The 27,020-nt window shown below is 36.7% G+C and overlaps 1 protein-coding gene across 1 annotated transcript in view; it reads left to right on the top strand.

The window, feature by feature from the left end:
* The window catches only part of LOC122329460 (cadherin-7-like), a 60,201-nt gene that overhangs the window by 1,855 nt on the left and 31,326 nt on the right, over nucleotides 1-27,020 (top strand). The window contains exons 2-5 of the mRNA XM_043225683.1: nucleotides 5,253-5,659; nucleotides 15,751-16,045; nucleotides 20,516-20,635; nucleotides 25,142-25,309. Of these exons, the coding sequence (XP_043081618.1) occupies nucleotides 5,456-5,659; nucleotides 15,751-16,045; nucleotides 20,516-20,635; nucleotides 25,142-25,309 (787 nt within the window). The 5' untranslated portion in view covers nucleotides 5,253-5,455. The remainder of the gene's footprint in view (nucleotides 1-5,252; nucleotides 5,660-15,750; nucleotides 16,046-20,515; nucleotides 20,636-25,141; nucleotides 25,310-27,020) is intronic.

The raw sequence follows: 27,020 nt of genomic DNA, 5'->3' as shown, positions 1-27,020 counted from the left end.
TATGGAGTTTACAGAAGACTAGGTAATGATCTGAGATATCATCACTTCGCTGCAGAATTTCAACACCATTAACATCAATTCCATGTGAAAGATGATTTCGGCAATGAGTGGGTGCTGACACGTGTTGTCTAACACCAATAGAGTTCAGAATGTCTATGAATGCTGATCCTAATGCTTCTTCTTCATTATCAACATGGATATTAAAATCTCCAACAATTAAGACTTTGTCTGCAGTCAGTACTCAGTTAGAAAATCAGCAAATTCTTTAATAAAGTCTGTGTACAGTGGATTTATCACTAATACATTTTTCTCTGTATAATGTTATATGCAGCACCATTACATCAAAGGATAGTCTTTGTCCTTTTCTCTTTATCTTTAGTGAAACAAAACAGGGATTCACCAAATAGAAGAATGTAGTTAGCTTAGTTTTGATACATTTGTGATAAAAATAATTTCAGGATACTTTTATGAATAAAATTCTCAAAATAACAGGGCTTGTTTGAAATATAAAGGGTTTGTATCCTAATAAATGTCTTTAATGTCACTTTTAAACCATAAATTAAATAATAATAATTGTCAATAGGGTTTCTTATGCATTTTTGTTTTCCAAGATCCCTTATCCTTCACTAACAGCATAAAGGAAAAGAAAGTTCTAAAAGATGCAACAAACAAATTTATTCTAAGAATGATGAATGGTCTTAATGTCATGCTAAAGAAAGATACATTTTTCATTATGTTTATCTGTTCTTTGTGGTCATTTCAGATGCATTTGTCATTTCTCAGTCAGAGTTTCTGAGATAGGTACTGCTACTGATTCTGCCTTTTCTCTTGTTATACATGTAATACTTGAGCTGTGATCCTATTAATGGAACAGAAGCCAAAGACTGAGCTGAAACACAAAAAAAATGACAAATACTGTATTGAAAAATTAAATCGGAGGATATGCTTGCTGCACAGTACTTGCTGCTGAGTCCGAGCATTCACTGCCCCTCACTTTAACATCCCACTGACAATCACACAAACCGTCTCACTGAACATCACACTGTTTATCACACTCACTATCACACCGTCCGTCACACTAACCACCATGCTGTCCATCACATTATCACATCTTTCCACACTTATCACACTTTCCATCTCACTGTGCATTACATTGTCCACCATCACACTATCACCATATCATTGTCCTTAACACTGACCATCACTGTAACCATCACACTGTCCATCAGGCTGTCCATCACACTGTCACTAACTGTGTACAATGTGAAACGTGTACAAAGAGTGCTGTTAGAATGTTACAGATAGATGCGTGACAACAGACATCCAATCATCTGCCTCAAATCCACATGCTTTGGACAGTTATAGAAACACAGCACAGTCTTTTCTGTGTTTGAGCAGAAAATGTCAAATGGGGATGGAAAACACGTGACTTGAAGTGAAGAAGAGACCCATTCATTCTTACATCTATAGTCTAAAACATCTATTCTGGAGAACCTGATTGTATGACACGTGCTGCGTTCGTCAAATCAGTGACACTGAAACAAGGACTTTAACCCTGAATGTGTCCAGACAGAAAGAGACAGGGTTAGAAGTGAATTCAGACTGAACTATATTTAGCTGTTGATCAGTGCCCAGTCAATGCTGTGCATTCAGCATCACCTCACAGTATTTTTGAACATTTTGTGTTATTAGAGACACTAACTTAAGATGATGTGTCAGGTTAAAAATAGTTTTTACTTTTAAAACATCTCAAAAGCCCAGTTAAATTCAGTTGTCATTTAGTCATTTAGCAGATGCTGTGAGTCAAAGAGAATTACAAATAGACCATCACAAGCATACTGGCATCAACAATATTCTCAGTATATTGTTGCAAAATTAAAAGAATAACTACAGGGGTACATGAGTACAAATCAGAAGTTTCTTTCTTTGTTTATAAGAAGAGGGTAAAGTCAAACTTTAGGTCATCATATTTTGTCGTTAAGTGAAGGTTTTGAGCTCATTGAAAGCACCTGCAGCACCTCTCTGCTCTTCTTGCAGATTTCCATAATTGTCTTAATAAGTGTGCAGCATTATTTCCATCACAGACTGCTCGACTATCAGCACTCATTATGTTTTACTAAGTTGTCAAGTTTGTAAATAGGTATAGTAAGGATCCTTGATTCTGTCTGATTGTTGGATCACTTGATCAATCATAATCTATCATGGTTGTCTCATCTCAATACTCCGAACCAAAGAAATCACAATCTGCCGCCTTTGGCTTGTTTAACTTGGTCTAAAAGGCACAATATTCATTGATTATCGATCATCAAATGGAGTGACACTAGTAGTGAGCATTGAACTGAGCATTTCCTGGTATCTTCTGTAGAGCTGCTTTATAGATGAATTGAATTTTGTTTAATAATTGCCTAACTTTACAGTTATTGAACTGAATCAGCTCTGAACTGGCTTTAAAGCTGTGTTAAGATTTGTTATTACTGTGTACTAGACATAAAGGTGACTGGAAAGTCCCAATAATGACTGTGTGTTTAGCACAGTTTGAAAATATGTGCTAATTATCACCCTGCAATAATCACAGTGTTAAGCAGAAGACTGGAAGAGACAGCAGTGTTTCACAGCAAGCTCCGGGGAAGCGCTGTTCATTTAGCCTGAGGCGAGAGAGCGAGAGAGCGAGAGACGCAGCGAGTGGAAGAGCAGACGCTCAGCATGCTGGAGCAATTATCTCTATCACCGGCACCTGCCCACAGAGAAGAGCTGAGACACGCCACAAACAGACCAAACGCCTTCCAGCCTCTCCATGCAGGCATTTTTGAGGCTGACTTTGATGTGGAAACTGAAGCTGACCTGCAGTCTGATCTTCTGCTTGTTTTGGCAGAATCCTTGGCTTACTGAGATATGGACTGAACGAGACTTTATTGTGTTCGTGGAGCTGTCAGAGGAGCGACACACACTTCAGATAGCAGCATGTGTGTGTGTGTGTGATGGGATGATGAGATCCAGCTACAGGTGATAGACAGCAGAGCCTGTGTGCTTTACTGAGTAAACCGACAAAGCGGTGCTTGTAAGCCCCACAGTCAGAGCTTTAGCAATACTCTGAATGCTTGTATTTTAAGGCTTTTTTATATATAGCTGCAAGCCACAATCAGAGGCCCAAAAACACCGACCTTGGAACGTTTGTTTGAATATAGCATTCTAGACATGATTTCATTGGGTTATCAATCCCACTTCATATTTGGTGGCTTTACCTAATGTACCTACATTTAAATGAATAATTTGATACAATGCACTTATTGTGTACATACGTTCTTTACATTGTGCTTATTTTTGAAAAATATCTGTAATTATATCTGTAAATAAGTTCAGCAATTACATTTAGAATTACACTGTTGGACCAATCCCTTACACTTTTAACCCACCTTTAAACTCACTAATACCACCAAACCTGTCCCTAACCTACCTATATCCCACCTCAGTGGCAGCAAATGTGTTATGATATGCAATTTGAACACAGTAAGTACATTGTATTTATTTTTTGATGTAAGTACATAGTTGTTAAAGCCACCTAATATGAAGTGGGACCAGATTTCCTTTCTGAATTACCTGCAGATGTATTCAAATTGCATATTACTTTGATCAACTGGTGACTCAGACCCTGTTTGCTAAAGCGTTTGATGGGAATATCAAAAAAGCTGTTGACATTGCTTAAACCTGAGTCAAAGGATGATTCAAATTCATTTCACATATAACATCTTTAGGTTCATATCCAACTTAAAGGAAAATATAAAAGCTTAAGCATTTGAAAAGCTTAATGTATCAATTCTAAAGCTTATTTATATGCATGTAAAACACAACCAAAACAATGTTTTTCCACAAGACCGCTATCTGCTAGATGGTTTACCTTTGACATAATTAGCAAAAAATGTTCTTCACAAAATCTTCTTTACTTAGAAACATTTGGAAACATTATGACATATTTCTTTGTAAACGGTGTGCATACTTATACTGCATTATATACTGCATGTAACAGTGCAGGACAAAAATGTAGTAGCATTACTGTTTATTATATTATCTCATGATAAACTAAGATTTGTGTACTACCAGTTCTAACTCTAACTCTAAATCTCTAGATGACATGGATTAATAATAGAATTATACTTGCATAGAATTGTACTTACACATATATTTTATTTAAATCTCATAGGTCTTTTCTTTAATCAATAAAGTTGTGAATGTAGAAATACACATGCCTACAGACAGCTGGTCTACTAAACTAAACCTGGTAAAGCTGGTCTATAAATAATTTGACCAGAAGTCCATCCGGATGATCCAGCTTCACCACACTTGTGTGTGGCTTCACCAGCTCCTCCAGTGTGAGACTTCATGCTGGTTCATTGAATTTCCCGCAGATCTTTCACATGAGACTCCTTGAGAATCAGAAAAGAAAGATGCTGAGTTGCTCCTGATTGATATTCCTAACAGCAGATCCTCTGGCCTTTACACTCACACCCTGTGTGTGTGTGTGTGTGTGTGTGTGTGTGTGTGTGTGTGTGTGTGTTTGTCTCATCATGTTCCTCTCAAATCTAACAGCAGCCTGTATGATGTGTGTTGATTGTGAATGTTAGGTATATTGAGCTAAAGGACAGCTAGGATGCTCTGACCTTCTGTACTGTTGTTAGTTGCGGTCTTATACCTGTATTCAGCTCCAAATACATTGTAAACTTATTCTGAGTCCACACATACTGTATTTCTACAAATTAATTAAGCTCTTTTTAAATATATTATACAGTTAAAATGTTTCCTTCTTTAAATCAAGAAGGATTTTATAGTAAAACTATTGCCTTGTTTTCAGAAAAGTAAAGTCAAAATATTTTTTTGCTTTAAATAATCTAATAAACTAAATAATCTGCCAATGGCTTAAGTAAAATAATCTTGTTTTCTGTTTGCTTAGCCCATTGGCAGATTATTTCTCTTGTGTATTTTCACAATGATTTTTATTTGTCAAGAAAATCCTTCTTGATTTTTGTGTGTCTGAAACTCCAGCACTTGACCTGTGCTTTACACTTGGTATCTGAAAGGTGATGTATTACTACTGTTTAACCCTGGTAATCATATAACAACATAAAAATGAACTTTAGCAGCACTATCCACTCCTAACAGCATATCTTCACAGCAGTGCATTTTATCCCCAGAAAGTCCATAGCAGTTGCAGGCAGATCCTCTCACTTCTGTTTAATCTCTGTTTTTTTTTTTGACAGGTATCAGTAACTCCTCATGAAGAAGAACAGTGAGCAAGCCATCCTTCAGAAAGACCTCATTATAATCACAGTTCAAGGATTTCAAAAAACACAAACTACAAGAGACTGACGTTCCATTCCCTGCGTTTTTAGTGATATTTCAGAACTTTTGAGTTTTAGTTTTATTTCTCAAATATAGCGTGGTGATTGGTTACGTGGCCCAGATGAGTTTTCTCGTATGCATCGCTGTCTGGCTACTCACTGTTCATCTGTGGGGACCGAGAGCTGCTGACGGGGCCCCTGACAGACCCCGCCAGGACCCCAAACATTCATGGGATGCCCTGCAAAGACAGAAACGAAACTGGGTTTGGAATCAGTTCTTTGTGCTTGAAGAATACACAGGGGCTGATCCTCTGTATGTTGGCAAGGTAAGATTTTTTACATTTCTCATATGAAAGTATTGCTTTGTGTGATTTTTAATGATCATCCCAAATGTTTAGTGTTTAAAAGGCACATGTTTGGATCTTTCCATGTTTGGATGATTAACTAATTGAGCATTTACTGTGTAGTGTGCTGTACTGAAATACACGTGAAAATGAGTGCCTTTTGTTGGATTTTTATTTACTCATTTTTTGTTCACACAGAAAACTGCGGTTATGAGAAAATCAACTTAAAATGTAATGCTTTTGGAGTGTCAGAATAATGCATTGGTAGCAAACAGTAGTCTTCACAGAAAACTGAAATAAATCTTAAAATATTACATAATGGTTGCCCTTTTATTTCTTCTGCAGGAATATATTTCAAAATATATTGCAAAAACAGCAGCTCTTGAGAAACGTCTATTAATTCTGCCCTTTTGCTCTTCACTAATACTGAGCATCAGTGTTCATTGAGCTTCAGTCAGAAGCAGCCGTGATCATGACGTCAACCACAAGCTCAGAAAACACTTCATTTTTGTGTATTTTATATGCTGGATCATCGTCAGCCTATTTTGCGTTGAACAACCTGTTATCCCAGTTATGAGGGGGTTCTCCAAGGTTCTTTATGACAGAGGTTCCCCAGTTCTGTTATCTGACACACTCTGTTCAATTCATGGAGCTCTCTCCTAATGAGCCGATGATCTGAATTAGATGTGTTTGATTATGGAGACAGGTGTAATGTGCAGAGCTGGGGCTGGTTGGGAACCCTGATCTACTGCAGAGGTGGTGAGTAATTGCTCCTCTGGGAGATGATTTAGGAGCTGCTTCTTGTTCCACAGAATCCATCCACCGCTGTCTGCCTCTTCTAGGCAAGGCAAGGCAAGGCAAGTTTAATTATATAGCACATTTCATACACAGTGGTAATACAAAAATATAAAAAAAAATACTAATACAGTTATATATAAAATGATTTAAAATGAATTAAAAAAACAATTAATAGAATAAAAAATGATTACATACAGTGCAATCAGTTTGAATGTAGGACAGAGATCATTCAAAAATTCACAGCCAAACAGATAAAGCCTGTATTAAATTGTGACTAATGTTTTAGTCTGATCTCTTCTGGAAGCTGGTTCCAACTATAATAGCTAAAAGTAGACTCCCCTTGTTTTATGTGAACCCTTGGTATTTCTAACTTGATCCTAACTGATAATGATCTGAGTGGTCTGTAAGGTTTATTTAGATTTATTTATTAGATGTATTTAACCCCTATGGCATTGAATGATTTATAAACGAGTAGAAGTACTTTAAAACCAATCCTAAATTCACCTGAAAGCCAGTGTAAAGACCTGAGGACTTGTGTGAAACGATGACCTGGTTCTCGTCAGAATCCTGGCAGCGGTGTTCTGGATGAGCTGCAGCTCTCTAAAGGTCTTCTTAGGAAGGAGTGAGGAGACCATTACAGTAAACCACCCTGCTGATGATAAAGACAAGACAAAACATCTAATTCTTGCTTGTTTTTGAGATGATAGTATACTGGTTTAGTTACTGCTTTGACATGACTACTGAAACTAAGGTCTGTCTCCAGAATCACAATGAGATTCTTGACTTTGTCTTCATGTTTGTTTCCAAATGCAATGAATTCAGTTTTCTCCTTGTTTAACTGGAGAACATTCTGACACATCCAGCTGTGAATTTCATCAATGCATTGGCAAAGGGAGTGAATGGGGCTATACTTATTTGGAGATAAGGCTAATTAAACCTGGGCACCTTAAACATAGCTGTGACAACTTAACAACTGCAGTGTGGAAAAGTCCCAGAAAAAAGTGAGGTGTTCACTTCTAAGAGATCTGCTCCTAAACTGTTTAGCAAAAAAGTGTGACGTGTGTAAAGATAACAGGTTGACAATTTTAGGTGCAGTACTCTTTCTTCCAAAAATCTTGCTATCAATTGCTTCAAAAACAGACATAGTAACTAGATTGAACTAGATAGAACTAGATTTCAGTCGATTCTGTGTAACCTCTGCAGTAGATGATCACAGTTACCTTTCTGATATTACTGATCTGCTCAAAAAAAGCACTCATTGCATTTGCTGCCAGAAAGTATTTCAGTGGGAATCTGGCTTTTTTTTTTAGCCCGTAGCAAATCAGGTAAGACTTTAGAATACTGATCCGTCATTAACGAATAACTACACAGGAACAAATGACTAATGCACTATTAACATTGTAGTAACTACTAACTGTATGTGTGTGTGAGAGAGAGAGAGAGAGAGTACAGTATAGAGAATAATGTTTTTCCCATCGCTCCTCACCTGTGTGTTGACTGTACACTCATACAAGACTGGACTTCTGAAGTGAGAGGCAAAGTTTGCTCTTTCTGTTTGTGTTTAATTTCATTTGGTCTGACTGGAATCTTGAGACTCTCATTAGGTGAGTGATCCAGATTTACTCTGTCATTGTAAATATATTATTATAATCATGTTAATCCACGCTGACCGACTTGACTCTAATCATGCACTGTGTGTGTAATGTGTTAAGAAGAATATGTGTAGCAATCTGATAGATAAGACCCCTGCACAGAAATATCATAATTTAGTTATTTGATAACTGTTATTGATATAATAATCTTCTCTTAATGCTGTATTCCTCTGGAATCGACGGCACACTCAGCACAGCTAATGAAGCATCAATCTTAGATTTAAACAAACGTGACACTCAGATTACGCTGCTGAATAGCAAACCCCAGTTGAAATGCATACAGGAGAATGCTTATTTAATTTCATCTGTACTCATGTCCATTATTGTCTTTGTGTCCTTGGAGCAATTCGTGCTGTGTTTGCTCCAGCTCTATAAACACTGATGCATGAGTGTTGATGCTAATATGCTTCATTTTCTCTCCTGCGTATGATACAAACTACTAACATGACATTTTTTAAAATCAATTAGCATAGCATGCAGTATGCACAGTAATGTTAGATGTTAATTTCAGATGTTTAATTAATCACTCTCCATGTATTTGAGCGGTGAGCTCATTGGCTACCAATATAGGAACGAACCAATCAGTTGTGAAATGTGATGATGTCATTTTGTCAGATTGAGTAAGAAATGAGCAGAGCAAACATTACCATCCATGAAAGGAGCAGTTCCATGTCCACAAACAGTGTTTTCATACGCAAATCTAATAGAATTCCAGTAGACATGAAAAAAGATTGACATGAAGTCATTTCAAGATCAGAGGTTTTAAGGTCTGTTCACACCAAGCATGATGACTATAAACATAACTATAAACTATATTCATTAATATTACAAATGATTTTTAGAACTATATATGTATCCTAATCTTTATAGATATTATGCTTGGTGTGAACACACACACACACACACACACACACACACAGGCACTCATCAGTCAGGCTGTTCACGACTTTGCAATCTATTTTACTAAAGGCCACTTTCAACAAATGTCAACTAGCAGACACAGGTAAACAGTCTGAGCACTGGTCAGATTTAGAGAGGGCTAAAGGTTATCAGTTTCGAATGAATTTAGATAGATAGATAGATATCTTTGGTATGTTCAACATTTAAGAACAAGCTGCTACTCTTAAATCTGTTACGACTGAACAGTGAAATTACTTTCACCGGCTCATTTTTGCAATATTTGTTGCATTATTGTACTATTGCAATATTTACAAATGCCTGTAGGCAAGAGAAAAAAAGTATGAACACTAAACTAGTTACGACAGACACCACTGAACTGCTTCTCTCTGCAGGAATGTATCGTCATGTCATCGTATTTTTGTTGCAAATTCCCAGATTTCAGAGCTCACCCAATCATTGTTTAATATGTGCAGGAAACACTGGCTGCTGTGGAGCCTTCATGGTGCTCTCATAGGCGGTGTGTTTAGGGTTTGTGTGGTGCTCTATGAGCCCTGTATCACGACAGGACAATGATTCTACAGATCAACATTATTAGCGTAACTTTAAAAAATGTCATGTTTCTCTTGCAGCCTTATAACAATAGCCACAGGACTAGATAACTGAATGTGCATGAAGCATCATTCTTCATCACATCATTCCTGAAGTCACTTCGTATGGCACATGTTTAATTAGCTTCATTCCTGTTCTGTTCTTCTCCATCTTCACTACCTAACTTGAAACAGAAATGTGTCTTTGCCAGTGGTACAAGATTTACCATTGGCAAGATTCATCATTGCATCATATGCAGAGACGTGTGTTGTTTGTGCAAGTGGAATCACAAATGGAGAACACGAACATAGACTTCCTCTTCAAAGAATTATAGAGCACAAACCCAAAGCTCTTTTCCTGTTCTCTCTCCTGTAATGGTTGTCTCAAAGGCAATATCTGTGACCTTTTTTCCTGTTTGCCTGTGAGATGATAGAGCTGAAGTTGACAGCTGAAATGCTTCAGACAAAAACTGTACATGAAAAGAAGGAACGTGAGCGAGTGCAGTTGCAGAGCCGATATTTTCAGAGGCAGAATAGCGGCACAATATGTAATTTGCATTTATATTATTTTTTAGCCGCTGACATCCCTCAGGCTAACCTGTTAGCAATGGCATCATGCTAGAAACTGAGATTAGATGAAAGAAAGCTGATAGATACGTGCCTGGATAAACATATGTAATAACTACCCATGGACATCTACAGAACTTCACAGATGGCTATTTTCAAGCAAACAGCATCGTTTAAAGAATTGTTACAGATGTTTGAGTGGCAATTAGAAAAAAACACTTCATCTAATATTTTTATTAAGTTATGGAAGGGTTACTCAAATCAAATATTGAATTTACTGATACTATGTAACACCTGTTGGTCTGGGGAAAGTACTGTAACTTACAAAATCTTTCACTTTTTACCTTTAAGTTTGTGTATCAAATTTATTAGCATCTTGCATGTGTTAAGAAAAGCAGAGAGGAATATCTGTGAAGTTTTGCATACGCGTGTTGTCATGCCTGTGGTTAGCAGGAGAGCACACAACGAACATAAAGGTATCTAAAGCGTTTTAATCTACTAAAATAAACAATATAAATACAGACAGGCAGATAGGACATAAAGACGAGATCAGACAAACAGAACTGAGATCACAGGACTTAAATACAGCAGGTAAATCACTAAACTAATCACACACAGCTGAAGACAATAAAGACAATTAACTAAAGTGGGTTACACAGAACACACAGAACACACGGAACACGACAAAAACAATAACAAAGTCCAGAGAACCTGACAGCTGTATACAAAGAGATCCGTTCAGACCTTACTTCATCAAAATATTAAGGAACATGCTAATGTTTTTAATTCCTCTTGTGCTAAGATCTTATATTCTCTTGCTTCTAAACCCAAATCAGTCCCTGGAATAAATGATCATATACGCTCTTTAAGATATCTGTGCAGCAGATTACAATGTAAATGGTTTAAGGACAAACTCCAGAAGTCTTATAAAATGTATTCATTTATTTATTTTTTTCTCTTTTCTTTTTTTCTCCTAACGCTAGGCCTGTATCTAGATTACATTTTATTTCTACAATTATAGAAAAAGCTGTATTAGCTTGATGGCCTGTTTAAATGATGTGAAAGCATGGAGGTCTTTAAGGTTTTTTGGCCTTCAGAGAAGTATTTGACCCTCTTAAATCACCAGTAAATGTCTGGGCTTTCTGTGTGGCATTGGTTCGATAAACAGATTAATGAAGTCATTAAAACAAGTTTCTTTCAGTTTAGACTTTTATCTGAGGTAAAACCTTTCCTGTCTGTTAAGGTTTTGAGAAGGTTATCTTTATCTTAGCTCGACTGTGATTCCCTTTAAATAGGAATTAATAACGGTCCTCTTACTGGACTTCACATGGTCAGGCTAGACTGATGTGAGCCGTCTGTAAACTTGACCAGATTACTGCTGTTCTTCTCTTCACTGGCTACCAGTTCATTTTAGAATTGAGTATAAAATCCCTCTTTTCTCCTCTAATTGTTATCCATGCAGAATCCTCAGAAATCCTCAGATCGACCAATCAATATATACTAGAACTGAATTGAAAGCAGGAGGAGACTACATGTCATCTTAAATTCTTTTTACTCTAGCTTTTAATTAATGGATTAATATGTATGCATTTTCATGACCTTGCCTGACTTCCTAGGTGTCTGCGAAAATGTGCAGACTAATTTTATGTGAAGGACTGTTTTTGGGATATTTTCGTCAGGAAAACTGAATGGATGTGAAGTCTCAAGGTTCAAGGTTTAAGCTTAATTTGGATAATGGATAAAGTTCACATGGATAATTTGTTTCACAGCCAGCAGTAAACCATATTTAAACAATAAACAAGCACCACAACAAAAACAAAACATTCCATTACCTAGGATACTTAAAATGATGTATAATTAAAGAAAATGAAGGCAGCCGATTTAAAATAATTTTGAAATCTATTGGTCCTACATAAAGGTAAATAATATCTGCGAGAGGAAGGAAGCAACGTAAAAACATTCTTTAAGGGATGACTAGAATCAAACTAACTAAAACTAACTAACTTAGCTTTCTTCAATGTCAAGTAATATTCAAGTCATTCACACTGGTGCCAACAATCCAGTTTATGTGTGCCCATGTGTCTCTCTTCTGTTCTGACACATGAGACAGATTATCGTTATGCAAGTACAGTCTGTATAGTACAGCGCAGCTGTTTTAATAAGTGCATTATAAATTACTGCATATAAAATGTATGCTCTCTCTGCTTCAGCATCATGACTGAGGAGAGACCCTGCACAAATTACAAGAAACATGTCACTTCCTCGTCCTTCTCCTCCATATAATTCAGTGTAAATTCCTGTTGCAGTTTTATTTGAGTTTAGGCTCATGCCTAGTGCAGAGTCACTCAATTTAAACAAGGAATTTGTACATTATTGGTGAAATATTTAATATTATTAGCGTCAGTTTTGAAAGCTTTTACAGTATCAAGATCCTTTTCAACAATCAGAGAGCTGTATTGTCGTTAAATAAGTGGCATCTTAGAAATGCAGCAGTCTTGGCACGAGATGTGTTGCAGAGCTAACAGATGTGTACACGTGTCTGTGCTGTGATCTAATTACTGTCCTGTGAACACACACTTAGCAACTCAGCAACTTAATATGCCAAGAAATATTTCTCCTTATGTTGCAAAATTTTCTTAAAAGAAAGCAGAAACAGTGGATTTCAATGACGCTTATTGGCTGTTCCCAGAATGTCTTGCTAACTTACAATGCACAAAAAGTTTAATGTCACAATGTGAAAAAAGATACAAGCCTTAATGGACTTTTAATTAAGCTCCTCTTTATTTATGCTCTTTTGTATTTAATTAAATTTGTTATTGTTATTATTCTATTTTTTACTGTTGTTATTTTAGCATATCATGTGATCAAATGTATTGCGCTCCAATTTACAAAACCTGAAGTATATTTAATAAAGCTCAGTTAAAGAGGTTTAAATGTGTAAAACCTCTTTCACTTCGGTTCAAATGAGCTTTCTTGGCATGACTTGTACAGATTTTCCATTGGCCTTTACATGAGCAATATACAAAGTAATGATTACATAATACATCAAATAAAATCAATCAATAAATAAATACATTTCTTTTTTAAAAAAAACAACAAGAAATAATCAGCAGTTTGTGGTTTTTACACACATTTAGACAGTTTTTCTGACGGTCTCATATAAACACTACATGCAGTACTTTAATGTCTTTTAAATGGCTACATGAAAGGCTTGTTCAATCATACATTCAGCTTTTGTTTACAAAAAAGCACATCCCTCAGTGGTGTTTTCTCTTTGATTGGATGCAGATGTGAAGTCTTCCCCTGCTCCAGAAAATATATAATCAGAAATGTAAGAATCAATTGTGACTTTGATGGAAAGCTGATTGGTCTGTGAGCGCTGAAGCTTGTCTTATCCTCAGTGAAGCTGTCTGAAGCTATTTTCAGATTTGCATTTGTAAGGCCCCATCTCCAGACGCATCAGAGCTACTGTCAAATTATGATTCACGTGGTGGAGTGTTCCAGGCTGACTGACGCTCCCAAAGCAGCTAACTGCCTTGCCATCACTTACCTCCCATAGATTTTAGCACATAACAAATAAAAGGTTTCACTCAGACCCTTCAGGAGACTCAAATGACTAATGGACCGTTAACTGACCGACACAAAAATGACTGATTTTCAGCTCCCAAGAGTTGGAGGGTATGTTTGTATACATGTTTGTATCTGGTCATTACAGTGAGTATTATGACTACTACAATGAGTAATGCAGTGTAACTCATCTCTGGACATTCAGATCGGATCGTAAACTCATTCAGCTGTCTAGAAGCGAGATTTCATCTTTGTGGTGATTTAGAAATGTTTAAATGACATTGCTTTCGTGGCATGTGTTTTATTATTGTCACAATCTCAGTCCATGTTCTTCCGTTCACTCTCCACCACATTGAGTCTTGCACCACACGTCTGTTGTATTTCACTCTGGAGTTCAATTCTCATGATCCACTGCACTGACAACACACACACACACACACACACACATCTGATTGCACTCATCACACGCTCACCTGCATTCAGTTACACAAACACCATAAATAACAGGTTCAACTTCTGTTCCACGCCTAGTATTGACCTGTGTTTAGCACTCTCCTAGCGCTAGCTGCTCAGCGTAAGCCATTTCCTGTTTCCTAGTTTGTTTATGGTTTGTTCTTGTTAGATTCTCCTGTGTTCTGATCTCTGCTTGGTTCCTGGATTTACTCTTTGCCTGACGTCTTGGTCATGTGTTAAACCCCTTTTGGATTATTGTCTTGCCCCTTTGGATTACGTTTGCCGTGGACTGACCCTTGCTTGTTTTCTTGGACTGCTCTTGGTTTCCTGTTTGCCATTGTTTTGACTCTGCCTGTTTTTGACCATGTTTTCGAATAAAGCTTCACACTTGGATCCGCACGTCTCTAGTCTCGTCTGCCGCGTTACAGTTATACTGTAGGGTTATGGATTTTTAAGAATACATAATCACTGTTATTTGCTTATACTTCTATCAATAATTATGGACCCAAACAATGCACATATTTTAAGAAACAGAAAACATCATGGACCTTTTTTTGTGCCACTGGTGGCATCCTTAATCAATTTGTTTATCTCTTTCATCCCTCATACACTTTGTACTGTCAGCCACTGACAAAACTTTAGTTTTTGTTTAAACAATGGAGCTCCTGAGTTCAAATATTGTCCTATGTTAATAAACCTTTATAGTTTAAGACTCAATTTATACAAAAGAGCATTTTTGTACTCATTTTATATTAAATAGAACCATATGTAAAGTTTTTAATGTTCTAACTTGCTAACTTTGCTACTATTTTTCAGCAATTTGAGGGCTTTGTTTTCTGGCAAATGAATGTGTTATTACTGTGGTTAAGATGAGAGATGACATTTCTGTAGCTATTTATTTAAGGTTAAGATCCCTGATTTAGGTTATCAGTTAATCAAAGGAGAGATCCATCAGTTAATGAGACTGTTCAAGTAAGTTACTTTGAAGTTACCCCTCATTATTCACTCATTTCTTTGTGTTACCATGTTCATATAGCTGCTTTAAGGAAACTTTCAAGGTTAGTCAAGAGGCTGGTTTGCAAAGGAAGGCAATGAAGAAACTCCTCTCATAGCAACATCAAAGAATCCTTTTGCATCGTGTTTTTTACTGCTTTCCGAATTATGCTTTTGTCATAACCCACTGCAGACACAGGAATGTGACATTAATTATACAGTATAGACTTTTTGAATGATTATAACATCAGTTGATCTATAACAGTCTTGATTCTCCAATGTTTAAAGCAGAACAAATCATTTTGTGACAGAACTATCTTTATCCTTACATGTCAAAACAATACTTTAGTGCAGAAGAGGATTATTATAAAGGCAAAGATGTAGTAAGTGTGTCACTTTGCAGCTTGGTTTCAAAAGGTTGTTTGATCTAGAAAGCAAATTTTAGTTTTTTATGATACTGTAATTTTTTAGTACCCATTTAGTCAAGATTTTTGAGCATATAACAGCTGAAGTTTTGAGTGTCTGTAATTCTTTACGTGTTGTATGTCTTTCACAGCTGCATTCAGATATGGATAAAGGCGATGGAAACGTCAGGTACGTGTTGACTGGAGATGGAGCCTCCTCTATCTTCACTATTGACGAGAAAACAGGGGACATCCACGCCACCAAACGCCTGGACCGAGAGGAACAAGGCTATTACACTCTGCGTGCTCAAGCGGTCGACAGCAAAACCAAAGCTCCGGTGGAGGACGAGTCTGAATTTCTTGTGAAGGTCCAGGACATCAATGACAATGAGCCCAAGTTTCTGGATGGGCCGTATACCGCAGGAGTGCCTGAGATGTCTCCTCTTGGTATGTTCATTTAATTCATCTTTGCTAATTTTCAAAAGCTTGTGGTTACTTTCTCAGAATGCCATTTCTAAAAAAATGCATCAAAAAAAAGCTACCACTCAAAGGTGTGTTTTTAATGTTTTGCATTGGTCTTTTCTACTCACCCAGGCTGCATTTATTTGATAAAAATATACAATTAAAACAATGAAATGTTATTACAATTAAAATAGTTGTTCCCTGTTATTTATTTCTGCGAAGCTCAGCTGAATTTTCAGCATCATTTGATTATTATCAATGTTTAAAACAGTTGAGCTGCACAATATTCTTGTGGAAACTACAATACAGTTTTTTTTTTAATTCATAGATAAGTAAAAATTTGTATGTAATATTTTTATGCACTCTGTCATTTGGGAAAGATGAATAAATGGATACATTTTCTGCACTGTGATTTAGTTAATTTTCATAACCTGGCAATCATTTTATATGTGCTCACAGAATGAAATCATTACAAGACAATGAAAAATTTAAAATAGGGTGAAATCATTGGCCTTTTTGTTAGTATATGGAAGCAGTTATGTGCTTTCACTCCCAAGATGCACTGCGAGTGTCAGGGTTATATCTGTAACAGTCTGTCTTACGACAAACTGCCAGTGAACTCCCAGAAACACAATGATTCAGATGGCCGATATCTCAAATGTCTTCAAGGAATCAGAAGCTGTATGCTCCTGGCCTGAGGACCCTGTCAGAATGGGATTCATGGATTAAACTTTCAGTATAAATTGGAGAGACAGTGTGCCAAAGAAGGTGTCAGAAGCTGAGACAGCGAACAGCAGCTCAGTGTGTCTGGATCAGTCACATGGCAGACGTATACTGAGGGCACATGTGCTATCATACTGTAAAGTCCCGCACTGAAGCATAAATGAATGACAGAATCTTTTTGTTGTGATAACTGTGTGATATTTTATCTCAAAAACTAATGGTGAATCAAAGGGTACAGTTTTACAAATGGTTACAGTTAAATGGAAATCATGAATTTAAGGAAGTAATTAGACTCCCGTACGCACCAAGGAGTTGTGAGATCACATATTATCCTAAACATTCAGGCTGTTTGGGGTAAAAATACCTGCAAAAGTTGCCTTTCAGTCATTTGGACAAATTCACAGGTTGACAGGTTGGAATTAACCAAAGATCCATTTAAATGTTTAGTGATAATAAATCTGAAGTCTCTTTCACTGTTGAGATCAGGGCAGCAGGTGCAATCACTCCAGGGAAAGTGTTAAATGCTAAATACAATGTTTTATGGAAAAACAATTTTTTTTTTTTTTAAATCCCACTTGTATATATGATATTTTGCATGAATGTTTTGTTTTGTTTCTTGGTGAATGTTATTTCTCATTGCAACATCACATTATTGCTTTAGTCTTTATCAGTAAATAATTACTTGTGCATTAAAAAGTATGATTTATGGAGACTATATTTACACAGCACAGAAGCCAAATATGTAGAAGCATATTTATAAGAAACAATACACACACAAGGCTGCTTTTGTTTTGCTTCTCATGTACACCTAACAAAAACTATTGATCCTAAGCAAACAAGATTCAGTGACCATGACGGTCGAATTTCAGCTCCTGTTTGGTGGAGGAATATGAAAAAGTGTCATCTCCTGAAATTAGTTGAGGTATATTTATTTTCATTACTGTCAGATGACAGTCAGCTGCCTGGAGCTCAGAATTGATTAGAAACCCCAGAGATATATTTCTCATACACAGAAAATGGATGGAAACCTGAGACTGTGATCATTCTCAGGAATGAAGATGGACAAATGAGAGATGACAGAGAGAGACAGTGATTAGACATACAGCTGCAGAGGCTTTGACTCAAGCACCACAAAGCCATTCCAGGTCAATGTATAGCACTTCAAATTATTGCAAGCATGCTGTAAATGCCATAGATAATACAATATTTTTTGTGTCATATATATATATATATATATATATATATATATATATATATATATATATATATATATATATATGCTCGTAGTAACTGTAGCATAATTATGATTAGCTTCAACGTATCTGTTTGTCAAGCAATCATTCAGTGGTGTAATTTTATGTCAACTCAACTCTATCAACTTTAGCCATAGAAAATGACCTATAGCCTGCTTACAGTACTAGGGCATTAGAAGCATGCAACAAGATCAGGAATCATTAAAGGGACATTGTCCACAAGCAGTGACCCTTTTTTTATCTGAAAAATCCTAATTGATTGCAAAAGAATCAATTATACACTATATGTCATATTTTGGAATAATTCCCATTGATCAAATTAATCAATCATTGGAACTGTGTAACGAGGAGGCGGAAGCCAGAGTAGAATCCATTCGCGGAAGTTTATTATAGGTTAAGACAATAGACATCAATGTTGAAACAAAGGCAGGGTCGATACCAGGTAGACAGTCCAAACAGCAGACAGGTTCGATGGTGATCCGGTTCTCAGAGTCAATGGGCAGGCAGTGAGTTGTTAACAGGTCAACAGTCCAATCAGGAAAACAAAGCAAACAGAATCTGTGAAATGTGAGGCAATGGTCATACACATTGATATTAGCACAGAGTAGAAGTTGAAACGCTTGGTAAGGCAGTCAGACTGGCAATACTTCGCATTTGACTGCGTGGAGGGCTTCTGGTTATAAAGCCCTAGACAGGAAGTAGGCAGAGAAGAAGCAGGGGAGTACTGCTAGTCCTCGGGTGAGGGCTCCCTCTGCCGGTCAGGCGTTACAAACTGCAACATCTACAAGAATCTTATTGGACCTGCCATTGTGTAATACATGCAATGGTTTGGATCCTTCAGTGACGATGCCTTCCCGACTGAGAGATAGCAAGCAAACATCTCTTCATCGACTTTTTCCCACAGGATATATCTAGCCTGACCAACTAAACTGTCTAATTATACATTGTCCATCACATCTGGCATATTTATACACAAAACCCAATTCTTTAGGGTTTTGGAAAAAAACATTTGTACACTTGTAAAGGGCACACTTTGTAAATAACATATCTGCACACTTATAACATGTGCACTTATTTAAACAAATACACTCCCCCATACATCTATTTCTGTATTGTCATGGGTGCTTTAAAGCAAGTGATGAAGACAAAGATAATCCCACAATTAAATCGATTGATTACCAACAAGGCAGAGGCACAGATATAACACTTAATAATGGACCAAGGAGAACTGAACAGGCTGAAACTTATAAAAGGGAAACATTAATTAACATTAAAACACCTGAACACAATGACAAGAGGAGACAGAAATTAGGTCTGGTGAAAAACACAAACAAAATAGTCCAGGGATGTGACCTGTAGCTGTCTTATGTCTTTTTTTTTACTATCATGTATCATGTCTGCACTGGAAGTCAAGTCAAATTCCTTGTGTGTGTAAGCATACTTAGTAATAAAGCTCTTCTGATTCTGATTTATGTCTCTGCTCACACATTTCTGGTACATTCTAAAACAAATGGATCTCTCCACCCTAAGTGTGGAGAGCAGGAAGAAATGGAAGGCTGACGGTAACATGCAGTTATAAAGAGATATAAATTGCTCCTCGTACAGGAGACAGTCAGCCTGCTCCACCTGATCTAACCTTAACACCGGTAGAACACCGGAAGATGTCAAAGAAAGATCATCCAGATCCAGCAACTTGCCTGAATCGGCTCCTTTTACTCTTATAAAGTGAGCTAATTTATAAATAATATACTCTCTCTGCAACTGATACCTCAGAATTATATATTCCATATTCAGTTTCTTTTCTTCTTGAAGAAACCTGTATTAAAGAATTATTGGTAACTGGAGAAGTTCAGAAAGGGAAAACACTTCCCATCAGAATCCTCTTTTGCGTTGCCTACAATCTCTGTGACAGAACATGCCTCGCACTTCTCTTGGCAGGAGCATGATCTGAAATACAAGGAGTAGGTGTTAACTCTTATCCCTTAGCGAAATGTTAAAGATAGGTGGAGCTTCTCACCACATCCATATCACACAGCATGCATTCAACTCTAGAGCCAAACGTGCTTGTGCAAAAACAATCAACTAAATTTGTAATCAAACTTATAGCATTATACAGGATGTCTGTGTTGTTTCAAGGTTGGCATCATCACTTCTCAGGTGTTCACAGATCATTTAAGGGTTAAATCCCCACCGAAGATTACTGAACACAGCGTGTCAAATCTGTAGCAGAAACAAAAAACAAACACAAACAGAGACATAATTAGTATAGATGCTGTTCCAAACAAGCAAAAATGATTTGTTAAACTCAGGCTAAATGATAATCACGTGAATTTAATCAGATGTAGCTGAAGTACAAGTACAATTATGTGAATGCATGGCTAAAGTGTCTTTAATCTAGATTTAAGCAGAGAGTGTGAATGGGTAATATTTGAGTGAAAACTAACAAGGATTTGGTTTTGCATATTTCCTGGATGCACAGGCACTATGGTGGTTCAGGTGACAGCGACAGATGCAGACGACCCCACATACGGCAATAGCGCCAGAGTCGTGTACAGCATCATACATGGACACCCTTACTTCTCTGTGGAGCCCAAAACAGGTAACCTTACAGTAATACTCATTTAAATTGATTAAACTAACTGCAAACTGAATTCATAACATGTCTAACATCAATCTGACGTTATAAAGACGTCCGGTTCCTGGTGGGATATGTCAGAGTTTGGCACCATTTTTTGGCAGGATGTGCCAAAACTACTTTTTACATTAAAAAATGAATTGTGAGTGGAACAGAGTTCTTGAGCCAAATTTATCAATGGCACACAGTGCTCCATCTGTGAAAAGTCTCATTGGAACTAAAATTAAGTTTTATTTGCTGTTTGAACATAAATGTGTGTTGGCCTTTCTCATATTAACCTCTCCCACAATTGTTGATTGACAGTTTTTAAGACCCTAAAGAATCATATCAACTGTGGAGAATCATCCCTAACCCCTTTAAGAAAGAGTGATAAAGAGTAGGGTGCTGTGTGTTAGACGTAGCAGTCTGGGTGCTAGAGTCTTTTTTTAAATGATTATTATTATCTTTTTTTTTTTTTTTTTTTTATCAAAGCAAGAAAAATGATTTCATAGTTGGTTTTCTTCACTTGTTATGTTAGATTACTGCCATTTTTTTAACAGGTCCATATCTCAAGCTTATCAAGGACAATCCTGGATGTCCATCAGTTGAACTGCAGAAATGCTGCATATAAGATCAGTGTAAATTAATGGGCACTTGGAGCAAAAAATGCCCTTGCACAATGAAAACTAATTTGATTAGACACACTGTTTCATGTGCATGGTAGCCAAAATCCTCAGTAGGCTACATTAGTGCCCATGTTTTTATGTAAGCAAGCCTTTAGCTACCCGGGGGGATAATTTTTGAGGAAGATTAGAAAATGTAATACATTATGAGGATACCATTAACTCTTAAATCAATTAGAGTCTGAAAGGGAATGTGTATCTTCATTGTATTAAAAGCAGAGCTAAAATCAATACATAGAACTGTAGCTTAATGTGCACTGCAGTCTGCCGAATATATTCAGCATCTCTAAACCTTAAATATATACAAAAGTAATAATGATGCTTGCCTTAGCAAACACTAAATTACCTCAGGGGACACAGCAGAAACACAGAAACACAAATGAAAATATTCTGAATGTTGACTTGCTGTGAGGGTGCTTCAGTTTGTGGTGTGTGTGTGTGTGAGAGAGAGAGAGAGAGAGAGAGAGAGAGAGAAAGAGAGAGAGTGTGTGTGTTCATACTGTACCTGTAGCAGTCTCATTACCCAGCATCCTACTGTGCTCCAGCTGCCACCTGCAAGGCACTCTGGGTGTGAATCTCAGTCAGAAGGCTGTAAGTCTACTTGTTACATTCTCTTTCCGGAGGGAGAGGAGCGTCTCATTATTCTTTGAGCATGTCTGTGGTGTTAACCAACAAGTGTGCATGTAGTGTTCTGTTGTATTTGATGCACTGTTCATCTATTCTGAACTGTTTCCTTTTTAATTCAGCTTAAGTTCCACATCTTATGAATTTTATAATATTGCAGAGGCATGAGTGGAAATGACATAAATAATGCATATAACTAGTGAATAATTTTTTTTTTTGGTAATTAGGTTGTGAATTGTAGCTCTCTTTTAAGAAATCAATGTAAGAAATTCCCCTTTACAACTGTGCAACGCATTAAAAACCTCATTCATGGATCAATTTTGAGTAATTTGTGTGTAAAACAGACTAGTCTGAAAAGCCAGTAAAATTGACTTCTCCATCGTTGTAGGCAGTTGTTGCACAAGCAGGATGGTTGCTATTTGTCCTGTCCCTCCTGTTTAAGGCTGGATAAATAGTGACAGTGACGAGTTCTGCGTTTTTGTCAGGGATATGGACCTGGGCCATCTGGAAAGCATCTGCTGTCTACAGACGACTGGCAGACATCTTTCAGATGTCAGTTTTACATTCATTCTGAATCATAAACATCTGATAGACATCTAAAAAGAGATGTCTAATAGATGTATTGCAGATGAGCAAACAGCCTAAATAATACTTCTTGCAGATGTAAATGTAGATGTCAAACAGACGTCTTCTAGATGTACGTGTGCTATCAGCGAAGGAATGTCAAATTGATGTAAAATTGCTGCTAATGTAAAAATTTAAGTAAGATACTCACAGACCTTGTTTTTAAACTAGGCAATTTAAAAGTGAAGAAAAGAGATAAAAAACGTTAACAAACTAAGAGCAACTGCTTGTTGCTGATTACCGCAAATTTAGAAAAGAAAATCAAATCTGCGGGCTTACAGGCTATTTAAACCCAAAGGAAAAAGACAAAATCCCACCAAGGTGCTAGCGATATTTCTGATGTTGTCCTCACCGTAACAACCCTTCCCCAAAACTCCAAAGGTCATATCATCAGATGTTTCTAAAATGTTTTGCCAGCAACAGCCATTTTAGGATCGTTGTTAGTTGGTCTTCGTGACTTAGAACGACACAGAACATTTTACATACCATTTACAGGTGTACATTTCCTTCATACCAAAAATACATTTCCATGTACACATTTTATTATTTTATCTCTGAAACATGATAGAATATTTAGAAGTTCATTGCTACAATAAATCTGATAGACTTAAGTTGAAACATTGCTGTGAAGGTCTATTTTTATCCATTATGTTTGTTTTACAGACTCTGAGTGTAGTTTCACCCTCAGAGTTCAGTAGTGTGGAGTGAGCAAAGCTGAACAAGCGTTTCCAATTCATTCTCTATGGAGCTGAGAGACAAGCGTACGCAGCTGATAGTGGAGTGGAACAAGTTCTGGGAGCATCAAAAAGTTTGACGCAAAACAGCTGTCATTTAGGGCCAGAGTCAAGTATAATTTAGGACCAAGTATATTTTCATCAAGTTAAGTGTCTGCAATTTTGATAATTCACACCTGTGAGCAGGATAACAGTCAAGACTTTGCCTCACATGCTGTCATATGAGTACTGTATCTCATTTGCTTTCACTATTATCAAATGTATATATAATAAATTTACCAGGGATAACAAATAGCCCTGTGAAAAGAGTATTCCTACCTTTTAAGGGTCAAGTGTACTGGCAGACGTCTAAGCAGCAAAATCAGGCATTCAAAGGGGTATGAGCTGAAGGTATTACAGAACCTGCTCCTTCTAACTTTACCTTGTCCAGAATATTCTCAGCAAGCAACCCAAGACATTCCTCAGGTGTGTTCCCCTCCCTGTCTACGGAGCTTTATATTGATTAGAACCCAGTTTATATAAGATTCTGGACTCTAGATGTTGTGTAAACCAAATTTTGTGGTGGTAGTAGAATGAAATTCAGTGTACCTTTTTGTATATTATATAAAGAATTTGTCCCATATTTGGTGCTCACTCACATTTAATGTGTGTGAATTGGTCAAAGATAGAAGGTGACCAACACATGGGACACTGCTTCCCAAAGCAAAGTTAAATTGATAGTTAAATTTAGTTCCTTTTTCTTATGCCAAAATAGAGTAAGAACACTAGTTGTTAATGCCACGTGGAAAAAAATACATAAACACAATGACCCTAAAAAAACACTAACAAGCATGTTATACAAATTATATAATAAGGTGAACAGACATGTCACTTCCTGGGGACATGGTTAGTCCAGAAGTTCTAAGCTGTCTTAATAATCAGGATTTGGCTGTTTGTGCTGTGCTGATCAATCATTGTGTGACATCAAAATACCACAAGAGCAACAGAAAGCAGAGCAGACGGCTCCATGCTTTCAAAAGACTCTCACTGTGCTTATGCACTAATTTACAAATAGACTACAACCTGAAATAATATACAAAAGATGTATGTAACAGTTGGTATAATGTATGTAACAGCAAGGTAACAAACAGCTGTGTTTCCTACCTTGTTTTTTGATTTACTATTTTCAGGTTAGCTCACTGTTATGTAACGTCTGACATAACCTGCAATTAAAAGTTCTATAATTTGACTTACCAGCTGATGTAATAACGATATTTCCAAAATACACCCCGATGATGCAGGTATGTGAATGTGTTTTGCACCATATTCACTGCGGCAATGGTAGCAAACATGTGAGCGTACGACTTTCTTGATCTGTGATTTGTGGACTAGGATTTGTGCACCTGCAGAGAAAGATTTAAGAAGGTGTAACTGTTTTGTTTTGTAGATTTTTTTTTTCCCACAAACACATTTGTAACTTTTGTCTGTGACTTCAAATTTACTTTTACACATGTATGGCAATTTTCTACAACTACAAATTCCGCTGTCATATGTGCTCAGTTGTTTTGCACCAAAAATATAAATTTTTGACTAAATTGATTTTCAGTATTGTTGGATAAAAACTCATATTAAAACAACTAAATATAAACTGATTATTGGATTATGTAGGAGCGTCATACGTTTTTACACACTAAACGAGAATAAATTGGTGTGCAACAAAAAATAAATATAATAAAATAATATTAATAATGTAATAAATATGGCGGGTGTTTTTTTTTAAAATTTAAATACATTTTCTTTGCTCATCAGTATTGCCCTTCAGACTAAAGATTGTGTGTTTTCCTCAGGCATCATACGGACAGCCCTGCCCAACATGGACAGAGAGACGCGTGACCAGTATGTGCTTATCATTCAGGCTAAAGACATGGTGGGTCAGATGGGTGGACTGTCAGGGAGCACCTCCGTGACGGTCACGCTCACCGACGTCAATGATAACCCTCCACGCTTCTCTCGCAGTAAGAGCACAGAACATCTTTCATGTCTTTGCCTCACACCTTAACCTCATGTGTCAATTGTGGAAAGTGAATTGGTGTAATCGTTTTCAAAAAAAGATGAACATATTTTCTTCACTTTAGCATGTGGTGTATCCGAGCAAAAGGCTATATTCATGCACCTGTACATTTTTTAAGCAAATGTATAGAAACATGCAAGACAAAATCAAAAGAGCATGATCAGAAAGAGAGAAAAGGAAAAAGAAAGAGGTAGATGGATGGAGGTAAAAGCAATCACAGAGAGAAAAAGAGGCAAAATCAAGACAAGGGTGTGACTGCAAAGGTTTGGTCTGCTAGAAGCTTCTATTCCATGGTAAATTAAAAAGTCATTACAAAGATTACATGGCAGGTTTCCATGAGAGTGACACGAATGCTGAAGATACATGAGAGATCTGCTAATGACACTCCTCATCTCACCTCAGCTGTCACAAGTCTGCTCCACGGCCACATAAGCATTTAGTAAGCCATATAAGAGAAAACCGAGATTGTGAGATTATACTGACTCACACATATTATTTTTTTGAGAATTTAGATTAAAAAAGCATTGAAATCTCTCCTGAAAAGAATGTTTCTTAGAAATCAATGGCTGTGTATAATTTGGCTAATTATATGTGTTTAAACTTTATTTTAGGTTCTGTTAACTAGTTGCTTATAGTTGCTTAACTAGTTGCTTGCTATAGGCATGCATATTACTAGAATATTAGCCATTTATTAGTAGTGAGCACATATGCTTTATTCTATATGAACTTATTTTACACCCCTAATCCAACCCAATACCTAAACTTAACACTTTACTAAGTATGAATAAGCAGCAAATTACGAATGTATTAAAGGAAAAGTCATAGTTAATAATAAATAAGTGTCCCCTATTCTAAAGTGTTGACTTGTGATGTCAATATCAATGTCAATGTCAATACAGTAAGTTGTGTTTCAGCCTCCTTTCTGTTTCTGTCATTCACATGAAAACAGACCCATATCTCAAAACCAAACAGAAATAAGAACTGAAGTAATTTTCATTATGCAAAATTACATTTTGTAATCATGTTGATTCATGACCTGTACACTGGCAGGATCTTGATGGCTTTGGTGTGTGTGTCATGAACTGCCTTTGTTTTCTGTTATTCATTTATTTTATTTTATTTTATACTGTTCTCTAACTCTGTTATTAAAGGTATCATATGAAGTGATTTCAAGTTTTCTTTTCTCTTTGGAGTCTTACAAGCTGTTATTTCATAGATTAAGTTACAAAGAATAAGAAGTTACACAGAATAAAGAGATAATCTTTATAAAAGTTGGGTTTATTTTCATAACACCACCCAAAAAAAGAATGAAGGCGGAGCTATTATGTCTCGTTTTAGTGTTGCTGCTGTGCTGTATTCTGGAGACACTGCGTGTCATTGTGAAATTGAAAATACTTTGTTTGTGCTTCCAAAAGAGGACACAACTAGGAATCAGTGGTTAGGATGTAATTACAACACAGTTCCAAAACAGTTCAACGCAAATAGTAGAGTATGTTGAGTGCATTTTACACAAAACTGATTACTGAACTCATAGAGCCTCTGTGCACAGAGACTATAAAGTGAGGCAGTTACTGTTCTGCAAGGTCAGTCAGGCGCTTCAGACTCACATCTCGCAATGCAACTCTATACGTAAAAAGTCATTAAGATATAAGTCA

The sequence above is a fragment of the Puntigrus tetrazona genome, chromosome 24, assembly GCF_018831695.1.
Source record: "Puntigrus tetrazona isolate hp1 chromosome 24, ASM1883169v1, whole genome shotgun sequence".
In the NCBI taxonomy this organism is placed as follows: Eukaryota; Metazoa; Chordata; class Actinopteri; order Cypriniformes; family Cyprinidae; genus Puntigrus; species Puntigrus tetrazona.
The sequence above is the reverse complement of the archived record's forward strand: the minus strand, read 5'-3'. Positions and strand labels throughout refer to the sequence as shown.